This window comes from Parus major, chromosome 4, assembly GCF_001522545.3.
Source record: "Parus major isolate Abel chromosome 4, Parus_major1.1, whole genome shotgun sequence".
Classification (NCBI taxonomy): domain Eukaryota; kingdom Metazoa; phylum Chordata; class Aves; order Passeriformes; family Paridae; genus Parus; species Parus major.
In genome coordinates this window covers 62790096-62803174 of record NC_031771.1, presented here as the reverse complement: position 1 = coordinate 62803174, position 13079 = coordinate 62790096, and the positions used below count along the sequence as shown (strand labels likewise).

General features: G+C 45.1%; 1 protein-coding gene across 3 annotated transcripts in view; it reads left to right on the top strand.

Annotated features, from left to right (window-relative positions):
• Window positions 1-13079, top strand: part of FGFRL1 (fibroblast growth factor receptor like 1) — a 168228-nt gene that overhangs the window by 147130 nt on the left and 8019 nt on the right. For all 3 annotated transcript variants that reach the window (XM_015625337.3, XM_033513778.1, XM_015625338.3), the window contains exons 4-5: window positions 5013-5093; window positions 9814-10098. In XM_015625337.3, coding sequence (XP_015480823.1) covers window positions 5013-5093; window positions 9814-10098 — 366 coding nt within the window. The remainder of the gene's footprint in view (window positions 1-5012; window positions 5094-9813; window positions 10099-13079) is intronic.

Here is a 13079-nt window from a genome sequence, read left to right as displayed (position 1 = left end):
CAGCGCCTCCCCCAGTGCTTTGAAGTGTGCTCAGGTCTCAGGCTCCAGTTCAGAGGTCACTTTGTTTATTTATGCAAAGCTGGCTCATCTGTGAAATGGGGCTTTCAAGGCGTCTGACATCAAAGACTCCAAAGCTGGTCCCATCAAGTCAGAGCAGGGACGGGCCTTGCATTATAACAAATTGAAGCAACTTTGTGAATCATAGGGAAATATGATGGCTAGATTTTTGCTTCAAAAATTGGGCTGTTGTTTTGAGTTGTGGTTGGATGCTCAGTTGGTGTTGGCCTGAAAACCAGTCATACCCTCTCAGATAAAACATGAGGCCTTCATGGAGAGCCTGTGGGTAAACAAAATTTGATCCTGACTCAGTAACATTCTGAATATTTCCCATCAGTTGCTCTCAGAGCTGGACCATTATGCAGAATTTTCCATGTGCTTTAACTTTTAAGAGGGAATGGAACAATTCTGCTATGGTAATAAACAGTAACCATATCCCTACTGATGTGGCAGTCTTTGTCCCATAGGCTCCTCAGTGGGCTTTGTCAGTTGATGGAGTTACATACAGAAATCCCTTTCCTGCAGAAATCCAGCCTACTTTGGGACACCACACTCTTCCCCAGTGCCACCAGTATCACTCAGCCCTGTGGCATCTCAGACCTGAAAGCCAGCTTGGAATGAGATCCTGAAGCAAGGGAGAGGCAATGGCTGGAGAGCAGCTGAGGATGATGCCACTGGGGTGACATTCCTGAAGAGAGGGCTGATGCCTCTGTGTCCATCCTAGCCCTGTTGCATGGCCACGTGCGATATTTGGAGGGGAAGGGCCTACACGAGTTTGTCCCATGTCTCCAAGTCTGTCACCTGACACGATATTGGAGCCTTGCCCTTCAGGTTTCTTGACCAGCCAGCATGCTCTGTTAACACCATGGAGCCAAATTGTACATTAAGGACACCTAAATCATGGGTATGTTTTCTTAGCATCAGATACTCGTGACATAAAATTAGTCAGTGATTGCTTTTCAAGGCAGGTTTTCCACTTCATCTTCCAACTGGCTGCTATCCTAAGCGTGTGATACTGTCCAAGAAGTCTAGTGCAGGATGACCTTCCAATATAGGTCACAGAAAAGGGAGCTTGTAGGAAACTTCAGCAGTTCTTCCTTCTTAGCACTGCCTCTCATGGTAATCTGCTGGCAGCAAATTTGGCAGTGCTGCATAGCTGGTCCCTGCTGCCCTTGGACTGCAGGCTGATTTTTCTGTATGTACTTATCACCCCAAACTGCCCACCTCTGTGGGGAGCTGACAAGAGCATGAATAAGCAACCGGATTATTAGGTCATTTCTTGAATATAGCAAAGACTCATGATCTCTGCTACTAACTCACCATTTTGTATGCTGCTCATATATATCCAAATGTGGCTTCTTTCTCCAGGTCCTCTCTCTGTCTAAGAAGAATACTGCCAGGCCAGTTGTGTTTGTGACAGCTGGAGTGAAATGCAAACAGCAGGTCTTCAGATCTGACACTATTAAGCAAGCTTCAGACTGCAGGTTTGGGCTGAACCAGATACCTCTGAGCTTTTAGGAAATTTAGCTTTGCTTTCAGCATCACAGACCTCTGTAAAACACTATAAAAGTCTTTCTCTATCCTTGGAAACCACTTGATACTAAAACTGAAAACATAAGAAAGTTGTTCAAAGCAGAGAGAAACAAACTCCACGCAGCCACAATACTGACTTTGGTTGAGGCAGGTGGAAGTCAAATATTGATGATGTCTGAATTAGACAGGGGCCTTCCATCCTCAGGGTGTTTCTGAGTTATCTCTCTCCTGAAGTAATAAAGCAGCTCTTTTTTGGTTCTTTGTAACCACAGGTCAGAGCTTAAGACACTCGCCCAAGGTGCAAGAGGGGAGATTCAGATTCCTCTCTGAATGCAGCAGAAGAGAGCCCTGACCCTGCATCACTCACATCACAGATTAGATTATATTTATTTATCATTATATCTCTGGCTACTTCACTGCCTCACTCACTTTTTAAGTTCAACTGGAGACTCAGGGGCACCAGGGAATCTTCCCCAAATGAGCTTCATCCAGTTTCTGGATGTCACAAATCGGCTTTTTGGTACAGCTGCCGCGTGTGAGTTTGTTCAGATATGAGGAAGGTAGGAGCCCAGTTCACTGCACGTGGCAGCTGGAAGGGTTTGCTGTAACATTCCTCACCCCATGAGCAGCTTTGGGGACGGGAAGGAACAGTTTTGCTTTACAAGAGTTGCCATGTTTATGGCATTTCCCCACCTCAAGACTTCAGCTATTGTTAGTGTTACCAGATTCCAAGCACATGTGAAGCAATTTCCAGCGTATCTAAACTAATGTGCCTAAATGCATTCAGTTACTTCAGTCTTGCTCCTCCACCAATTCATCTATTCCATCAGCCATTTATGGTGGCATAAGTCATCCTGATCTCTTTCCCCAAAAATGTTTTTTCTGGGTTTGGTAGGTGACTCCACAGCAATTTGTTGGGATAACAACTGACGATGCATCTTCAAAGGATCAAACGGATTCTGAGCAATTTTCCTTACATCAAAAGCTTGGCAGCAAGTCAGGAGGTGTGGAGTCCATAGTCAGTGGTTGTGTGTCAGCAGGAGGAGGGCACAGGGGCTGATTTACTGTAACATGAGGCAGCAGGCAAGGGGGATAGCCTGCCCTTTATACATCAAACTGAGCAGGATTAAGGTATAATTGACAGAACATCACCACTTGAACGTCGTAACCACTTTTATGATATTCAGCAGTTAACAATGGACAGGAATCCCAGATCTCTGACCACAGTTCTTCCTCTCCATTTCAATACATTTTTCTAATTGTGCTGAGGGATTTGCTGTCAGGCAGTATCCAAGAGTTCATTCGTGACACTATGATATTTATGAGAAAAACTGTACAAGTGCCAGGAGATAGTCCCTTTGGTATTTTGACTGAAAGGAGAAAACGTCATATGCAAGCCATCATGTATAATGTGTATTTTTGTATTCCCTGCATTTGGTTTGCCAAGGTTGTAAAAATAAACTTGCAAAGTGCAGCTCAGGGGGCACTGGTCCTCTCCGTGACACAGGCTGCAGGCAGAGCCTGCATGGTGCTCTGGCACTCAGGCTCTCTGTGAGACTTGGTGTTTGCTGAGTGGGACCTGTTTCACCCTGCTGCCCGTGTTTTGGGCATGCCCATGGTCTGAGGCACCCAGGAAAGGCTCAGGGTGTCCAGCCATGGACAGAGAGTGACAGGAGGTGGGATGGGGCAGTCAGCTGGAGGAGCTGCTGAGGTCTGAGTATGGCACTGCTGCCCAGAAAGTTTTCTTTTCCCCTCAAAGTGACAGCTGTACATAGCCAAAAGGAGAAGAGAAAAATCTCCCAGTGTCGAGGGGGGACAAACTCATGTGGCATTGCAGCCTCTCTGCTTAAGGGACAAGGCTAATGAGAGCAGATCATTATTTATCTGTTGGCATATAATGTCCTGTGCTGAAGAGATATTCCAAAATAGCAGAACCTGGAGTGAGGATTGGGTTAGACACATTCTTCTCTCTCAAAGACTGCGCACAATTTTGCACATTAAATCCTGTTTTAAGCACAACTCAATTTGTAAAACAACATTAAGGAGAAGTTCTATTATTTGTACCTTTTCAGGAAGGCATGCTTATATATAAGCTGAGATCCGTTTTCCCTCTCTGTTGCAGAGATTACAGAAATAATTTACCTCTCTTTTGCTCACAAGACCCTTTTCTTATGACTTTCAGGAGTTGGGCATTTGGAGGCATTCCTTCCTTAAATTAGATGTTTCTACATGTCTTTATTTGTTTGTGTTTTTACACCATTGTTTTCCTCATTGAGGCAAACATTCTCCTAGCCTTCACCTGACCTGTCTCTGAAAATAAAATTTTCATCCACTTCAGTGCACTTAAGTTAGGAGCTGAGGATCTCTTGGTCCAGATTGTCACCTGAAATGCAGCTGCCCTCGGGGGCTGTGCCACCTTGTAGAGCACAGAACTAGTTTTAGAAGAGAATGTGTTTTGCTGCAGCATCATGTGAAGGTGCCTGGGGTGCCTCAGGTGCACCTCCCTCCTGGTGTGAGCCATTGCTACATCAGAGGCTGCTCAGAGCTGAGTAGAGGTCAAGCTGGAGGAGGAAAAACTTTCACATCTGTGTGCTGCAGAGGTGTGAGGCCACCAGTATCACTCAGGTTGTAGAAGGAGGCTCAGGGCACTCTCCTGCCCCCTTGGCCCTCCTGGAGACCTCACAGGTGGCCATATCACAGTAGCAATTGGAGGTGGGGACTGCTGGGGAGAAGGGGGTTTCACTTTGTAGAGCTTTCTATTTCTTCAGGGCAGAGCTGAGATTTTGGTACTGCTGTGTGGTAGTGATATAGACAAGAGTGATGAGGGACAAAGTGGTGTGTTGATACAGGTGGATGGGTGGTCTTAATTAAAAAGAAACACCCCAAAGCAGCTTTTCAAATCAATATTGGTTTTGCCAGCCATAAATTTGTATTCAGTATCCCTTGAGAGCTCATTTGACCCCAGACCTGCTTGCTTTTCTGATTTTGTATGGAAGTAGAAGGGTGAATTAGTGGCCACAATCATATTGCTTGTGCTCTGTATGCCTCATCATTGAAGTCTCCCCCCATCTCATAGGTTTCATTATCTCTAATTTTGATTTATACCATTATTTGAATAAATGGTACCACAGATCAGCTCCTCCTAAGGAACAGCAACCTGTAAACATAAACAAAGAGGCTTTTGTCAGCTATTAATGGCAACATTGATTAAACTCCCATTGATTTGGTAGCCTGCCGAAAAGCCCATAAAGCAGAAGACGAAATTGTTCATTAAACTGGCCAGGCTGTAGGTGCCAGGATGTGGATGCCTGCTGTATGTTGAGTTTGCTTCAGCTGCGTGGTGTCTCCAGCACAAAATGCAAACTCTTGTTGTCATCCTGCAGGAGACCTTCTTAACTTTTTCCTTTACCTTTCCTTCACAGATGATGCCAGCTCAGGAAAGGACAGCCAGGTGCCTGAAGGCTCCAATGGAGAATATGAAGATCACTCTGGGAAGCAGTGGGGTAAGGAGCAGTGTGTGTTCTGTGTTTTTCTTCGGTCCTTGCTTCAGTGCTGTTCATGTGGCACGTCTCTCAGTTGCTGAAGGAGAGGAAAGGCAGAGCAACTGGAGTGAGTTCTCCCTACATATGGTCAAATAATAAACAGAGTGTCAGCTGAATGTGTTGGTGTGAATGGATCCCATCCAAGGGTCCTGCAAAATGCAGCCTGTGGCTGGCCCTAGGGCCCCCTGCCATTTAGCCCAGCGTGGTTCTCCCTTGTATTTGTTTTTCTGGGCAGCGACTTTTCTTCTGCATGTGAAGCTATTACAGCTTTCATAGACTCCCTGTAAAAAGTATATTGACTTTTACAGCAATATTTCCAAAAGTCTTCAGTGCCAACATAACATTGCTCTGACTGAGGGCAAATGGGAGGTCTGACTTCACTTCAGGAGAATTAGCACTAAGCCAAGATGAGTATTTTTTAAGATCACCCTCTCTTTCAGACACCTGCCTGAACTTCTTTAAGCTATGGACTGTTCAGGCAGATTTTGTTGCTGTTGCAGAGCTTTGGGGAACTGCTAAAATCTCACTTGGAACAGGCTCTGAATTGCTGCAAAACTTGCAGGCCCAGTTTGGTCCAAGCACTCCTTGAAGGACAATAAGTTGTCAGGCTGATGCCAAACAGCTTTTGGCCATTACTGACAGGAGTGTGATGTGAGTTTATGAGCTCAGGGGATGAAGCACAGCATTTCATTTTGCTCAGGCAGTACATCCCTCTCTTCAGTTTTATAATACAGAGATGGCTTTGTACCACATTTGTGGCCAGGGAGAACCTCACAGTAGTGGTAGGGGTGGAACATGACAGGTTTTCTCTGTATGAGTCCCCACCACTTAAGCTGAGGCCAGTTTTCTTCAGCAGCTGGCAAACAGGGATGTGGTGTGCTGTGGTGTAGTCCAGGCTACACTTGAATTAAATATTTATCTCAGACTAAGCTTGTTTGGGGAGAGAAAAGTAACCTCCACTCATTCTGGAAAGGGTTGATAATATTTAGAGCTGGAGCAAGGGTGTCTTGGATAACTGCAGGTTAGAAGTACTTCAGGAGGGGTTCAGCAGCTAGTACAAATCTGCCATCTCTCCACATTTCATTACCATTGTGCTCCTGGTAGAGCTGCTGGATGATGGACTGATACAACAGTACAACAGTAATATTATGAAGAAAATACGTAAATCCTACTCAAATTATTAGGCATTGACAATCTTGTATCAGATTGTGTCTTACTCAGTGCTGCCTTGGCCCAGTTCAGTGTTCCTGAACCTCTGCTTTTTCTTCTTCCCATCCCTCCTGTCTCCTCTCCTCTCCCCAAGAAGAGAAATGCCTGGGGCTGGCCATGGCACCCTTTCAGTCTAGCACTGTTCACCAGTAAATTGCTGGTGTGAGCTGGTGTGCAGGGAGGGTCAGTGTGTGTCTGCAGGTCTCTGGAGGATGATGGATGAAGAAGCAATTTGTGTTGTGACAGTCCTGGGCCCCTGGATAAATGTGAGAGGAGAAGCATGGTGAAAAAAAAGCTCCACTTTCCATCTACCATCACAGAGTGATATCTCTGGGGAGAGCAGGGAGCTGGTGTAGGGAAAGATGGAGACCCCCATCCATGTCTTCTCACAACTGACTGAGCTCTTAACCAGAAGAGCTGAAAGTGTTTCAATACGTAGTCCTATTGAGACACATTTTTTTGTAATTATCATGAAAGCTGGAAGTGACTGTCACTACGTGGAGGTACTGGTGCTGCATCACAGCAGACAACATTTTTCAGATTATCACCTCCCTTTGTGTGAGCAGTGTCTGACAGGAGCCTCAGGGACCCATCCATGCCTCTCAAGGTGTCTCACAGGGAGAGGACACCAATGGATTCCTTCACAGGTCTTTGTGCTGACAAGCTTCCGTTGCATTTAATTTTCATTAGCTTTGAATAAATCTTCATGGTCAACAGCATTTCAGCCAGGAACCTGTACACAACACTGTCTTTTTGTCCCCATCCACTTGTGTTTTCCCTTGCTCTTGAGTGGGACATAATTTATACTGTAAAAATGTGTGGTTCATGTTTATGAAGCAAATGCCAAGTGATGTGGAGGAGAACAAGGTTGTGAATAACACAGAGGCACTTTGTAATGGCCTTTGCTGGCACTCAAACAGGCAAAACTTCTGTAAATGGAACAGATTTGGGGACAGACATTTAGCATCAACTCAAGAGACCTTTTCTTCCTGTGTCTCACAGTGCTGCTTCTCCTCTTTCTTCTCCTTTGTGCTTGCTGCAGCTCTTTTTCTCTCTAATGTGTGTGTCTCTCTCTTTCTCCTTTTTTTGTTAACTGGCTTTTCTAAACTTGTCCAATTCAGGCTTTTGTCAAGGAAACATTCAGGACTGTGTAAATGGGATCTGGTTTCAGCATATTGCACATAGCCTGGAGTAGCTTTTGAGACCACATAATCACTTAACCTTTTTTAAACAGAAAAAGAAAGAAAGGAAGGCTGAAAGATCCAAAGAAGTGTAGCTTTACCTGTAGTTTGGTATGTATTTGGGCAACCATGTGTGAGGAGTGAATACAAAACTCCAGACAGACTCATGGGAGTCACAGTGGGAGGAAAACCAGAAATGTTAAATATCTGCTTTTTTGGGATGGAAAGAGTTTCTGTCTTAAAATGCCCTTATTGCCCTCTACTGAGCAGGGATGCCAGCAAGTTCTTGTGAGAGTTCAGAGTCACTCACTTGACTTTTCAGTCTGCTGGGGAAGTGTGACTGTCCTGACTCCAGCTTGCTCTTTGGTGTGTTAGTCCCAGCTCAGGAATCCTGTCCATGAGGATCTCCCCTCTACTTAGACCTGGAGTTCCTGGTCTCAGAGTAAATTACTGCCATATTACAGAGTGACTGTTCAGACCCATTGCATGGCTGATTCCTGACCTCTCCATGAGCCTTGCAGACATTTTCTCAATTTCCACAGTGACAGCCCTTATCAGCACATCTCCCTCGGCTCAGACAAAAGTTTGGGATGTTGCTGCCCGCAGTGTGCAGCTCTGACAGGGTTCATTGTGAGGAAGGAGGATTGTGTTTGCTGTGAGGGGGCCTCCTGAAGCAGACCCCAAAGGGAACACCCAGCAGTCCAGGCACCATGACCTGTGGAGGGGGTTAGTATGTCACACTTGCTGCTCAGCTGTCACGGCAAAGACTTCCAGTGCCGGAGTTACTCCGGTTCATTGGATTACACATGAAAGCCTCTGCATGGAGAGCAAAGCATTTCTGAGCAGGAGTTTGAAATAACATGAAATGGCTGGGACCCAAAATGACAGCCAAAGGGGGCAAGGGAAGGCTGTGGAGACAGATGGTTTCCCCTGCAGAAAAGCACTCTGTGGAGAGGGGTATGCCGAAGGGTGTCCTCTTCCCAGAGGGAGGGATGTTGGCCAAGGCTGCAGGGGGGTGAGTGCTTAGGGGTGTGCTCACAAACCTCAGAGGGCAGTGCCTGCCATTCCCCAGTGCTTGGAGATAGGAAGCTGCAGACCAGCCTCTTCCACTCAGGAAACCTCCACTATAATGCACATCCCAGAGCTTCTGGCCCTCAGCCCTGGGCAGCAGGGATGGCTGTCAAGTAGGGAGTCTCACTAGGCCATCCTGTAGCTGGCCAGGGAATCCCTAGAAGTGCTTAAAAAGCATGTAGATATGATCCTTAGGGACATTGTTAAGTTGTGGAGCTGGCAGCATTGGAATAATTTGGAGGTCTTTTCTGACTTCCAACAGGATGGGCTTAGTTAGAAGTGCCCCTGGACTGGCATTGTGTAGTTAAAATAACCGTAAGAAATTTGTTATTTCTTTTAAATTCTTCCTTAAATTTCAAACTTTGCCAGGTGAGGGCCTTGCATTTCTCTAAGTTTTTTGTCTCTGTTCTTAGAAATATTGGTGATTTCTTTGCTTAAACAAGATGACTGATTTAACCCACGCTTCTATCCACCAGCAGCTATTGCTTCAGAATTCCTCCCCAGTTTTGGGATGGACTGGCATGGGGTATCATCTAATAACAAACTCACGGAATTTTATTTGGTCTTTTCATTCGTTTTTTTTCTTCTTTGGACCAATCAACATGAATGTTGTGTAAATTTGAGCTGAAGGAATTGCTTACATTTAAGTTTGGATCAATGTACAAAAAGTCTGTCACACTTCTAAGACTTCCCTGTGTATTTAAAAGAGACTCTTCTTAAGTCCCAATAAAGTCACTGAGAACTAAGAGGCAAAACATCTTCAGGAAATGAAGCTTCATGTGACAAGCAAAAAATTGAGAAAATGGTCAGCGTGACAGGAATCTAAGTTTTTTCCTTTGGTCTTGGCTAAGGAGTTTGTGGGATATGGTAACAATTACCGTGTGATTATGGGGCCGCGTTTTGCCTTCAGCTGCAATAGCGTGATCTTGGTATTATTCTGTGAGATGGTCTGGTGCAATTGCCTTACAGATACAGAGATTCTGGGGCTGTGCTATGCAGAAAGTTCATGCAGTGGCCAGAGCAGTCCAGTAGAGCTTCAAATGCATTGGTCTAGGTGGTGAATCTGTTCTAGGGAAAACAGCTTGAGCTGGTATGAGGGACAGTGATACATTGGTGTGTAAGGGGCTGCCTCTCAAGCAAATCTGGCCATAAGATTTAACAAGTTTCCTTCTTTGCTCATGTCCTGTGCTCACCAGAGTCCATTCTGATGCCTTTTGCAGCCCGGCCCAGGTTCACTCAGCCTGCCAAGATGAGACGCAGGGTGATCGCCCGCCCCGTGGGCAGCTCCATCCGCCTCAAGTGCGTGGCCAGCGGCAACCCCAGGCCCGACATCACGTGGCTGAAGGACAACAAGCCCCTCACTCCCCAGGAGATTGGGGAGAACAAGAAGAAGAAGTGGACGTTGAACCTGAAGAACCTGAAGCCAGAGGACAGCGGGAAGTACACCTGCCGGGTGTTCAACAAAGTTGGAGAAATCAATGCAACGTACAAAGTTGAAGTGATCCGTAAGTGCAGCTCTGGGAGGGAGAGCAGAGAGGGGCCTTTCAGAAGGGGACTGGCTCAGTCAACACAGTGTTGACTGAGCAACAAGTGTGCAGTGTTGATGGCTGGAAATGGAAATGGGGAATTAATAAATACATCAGAGAAAACATACATACAGAGAAAACATTGATGAAACTCTAGAATGAGCCTGAAACCTGGGCAAGAGAGAGTAGTGAGAGGACAACTGAGGAGCTGAAATGAGGACAGGTACTTGGAAAACAATTGTCTCCATGGGCACCTGCATGGTGAAAGTCATACCCAATTCAGTCTTCTACAAGAGAGTCAATTCAAGGACAGACTGAGAACTAACAGAGAAAGCCCTTTCAAGTACCATGGTGTTGGGGGGGAATATCTAGGATAACCCAGATTAGCATGCCAGAATGGGTGAAACCAGTCAATTAAAATTTTAATCTAGAAGTTTCCCAAGGGAATTAGCAGAAATCCTGTGATTAGAGTGACTAACCAGACAAGGCTTTAGGGACAGATTCTAAAAAACGTTTGGCCATCTGAAGGTCCAGGCAGGTACAAATGAGTTACTAGAAAAAAAGAAACCATAAAAACACCCACTAGGATCCTGTCTGTATCTTTAGATGCCTACATAGCTTTAAAGATTCAATCCTTAGAAGATGAGCTGTGGGGGATTACCCTGCATTGTGGTGAGGTAAATTGCTCTTCTTACTATCTAGCCGTTCTGATTCTTGCTCTCTAATCTTCTGTTTCCCCTATTATTGCTGAGGATAATTATGCTCAAATCCTTCCTAAGTTTACCAGAGAAGAGCTCTTATTCTTAAATCATTGTGCTTTGCCTGTGACATCATCATAAATTGTCATGGAAATGATTACAGAGCAGCCAACTCAAGAAAGAGGAGAAGATGAGCTGAGTGGAGGGAAGATTGAATAGCCCTCATTAATGAGGAGCAGGGGCATGGAGGGCTACTTCCAGCCACTTGGAAAGCATGTTGTTTGTCTGTGCATTTTAGCATAAGAAAGTTTATCCTAGTGTGAAAGATTGCTCTTAAAGGTAAAGATCTGTTCTCTGATAAGTCCTTTCTCTAGAATCACAGGAATTAAAAGCACATGTGGGAAGCTCTGTTGGGCTCTGAAGGCACAAACCTGCTGGACATCTGGGATTGATAAAGATGCAGCTGTGTGGAGACAGTAAAAACATGTGTTTACACTAAAACCAGGAGCAGAGGCAGGGAAATGAATCAAGGCCCATCCTAATGGCAGCTGTGGCATTTTCACTTCATCAAAACCAGACAGCACCAGGAACAAACCCCTTTCTGTGTCCCTGTTTATCTTGGTTTTTATCAACTTAAAGATGTATGTAACCTTTGTTTTCATTAGCTTTTGCTGGCTAGGAGTAAAAACAGTAACCAAAGCTGGAACCAGAGTCAAGGAGATAAGGGCATTAAGCAGTTTTCAGACATCTTTCTATTTTTAACATCATTCTGTGGAGCATTACAGGTTTTATTCAATTTCCTCCATTTTTTCCCCCTGAGCCTCTACTCCTAAGTCCTGCTTATCTGAATCTCAGTCTCCCCAGTTGTGATTACTGCTCACAGTCCCAAGGCAAAACCTACAGAGACTACTGTGGTATTTTTGTTTCCTAAGCACATCTTTAGAGCCCTCAGTATTGAACATATCCCGAGTTTTTGAAAGAGGGTCCATTGTTCCTGCCTCTCACTCCAAAGCCAGTGCTGGTGGGAGCTGTTTTGTTACATGCTCAGTCCAACAGTGTTTGCCATCAAAAGGAGTTGATGATTGCCAGCAGTTACCACCCACTGTGATACCATAATTTCTCCTATGCCTAAGATAGAGGTTTGCAGTACCTCCTTGTCTGGAAACTGTGACTGATTTATCTGATCCTAACACTAAAAACAAATCCAAACATTCCTCAGAATGAGGCATACATTTTTCCTTTCACTTTACGTGGTGTTGACACAACCTTAGACTTAGGATCATGCTGGAAAGGATGGTCTTGTGAACCTCTTCAGTTTGATTTCTTTTCCTTCCATCTTGTTTCCTACCTTGCCTGAGACTTGAGGCAAAAATAATTTGTGAGAAAGAAAAGATTTTGTTACTGGCTAGAAAAGCAAAAGCCTTCTGAGCCTATCCTCCACCATTTATTTTTTTTCCATAGTGAGTATGGTGATGATTATACCAAAGAAAGGAATGATAGAAGCAGGGAGGTGAGGATGAAGTGAAAATCTTCCTCATGGGTAGTGTCTGTGGTCTCAGCTCTTGCAGCAGTTGGTGACATGGCATGGGATTGCTCCCAGTGGAGTTTGGTCCCCATGGACACCTGCAGGCCCAGCCTGAGAGGTGACAGGTATCTCCTGAAGGACTTTGAGACCAAAGATGAGAATATCCACAGCCTGCCATAGTCCGTGAAAGAAGGGGTCTTTTCCCACCTGATTTTGTCTGTCCACAGGGAACGTTTGAGAAGGCCAGAGGGAGAAAGAATATGTCTCACCCCACCCCTCACTATCCCCAAACTGGGGGTAGCCAGTAGGTGTGGGTTCCTAACAGATAAATATTTGTAAATATGAGGTTGTGTCTGAAAACACACAAAGGCTCTGTCTTACCTGTAAATTACAGCCTGCTGCTCATGGTAGTAAGTGACACATCACAGAACCACAGGTAGGAGACTTGCTCAGTGTGCAGAGGGATGAAGAAAATCTTCCAAAATATAAGGGCTCAGAGGGAAACCATTTTTTTCTCTAGGTCTGATACAGGTAGAAAAGGAAGTTCCTTGTTATAATCAGGAAGATTCAGGTTGGGCATGAGAACAGACTTGTTAAAGACTCAGACACTGGAGGAGTTGTTTGCAGAGCATCTACCATTGGAGGTTTTGGCAGAGGCTGGAAAAATATCAGGAGAAGTTTGCAAAAATCTCAGCCTGCCTTGGTGCAGGGAATTGGACCAGACTATGATTTTGCAT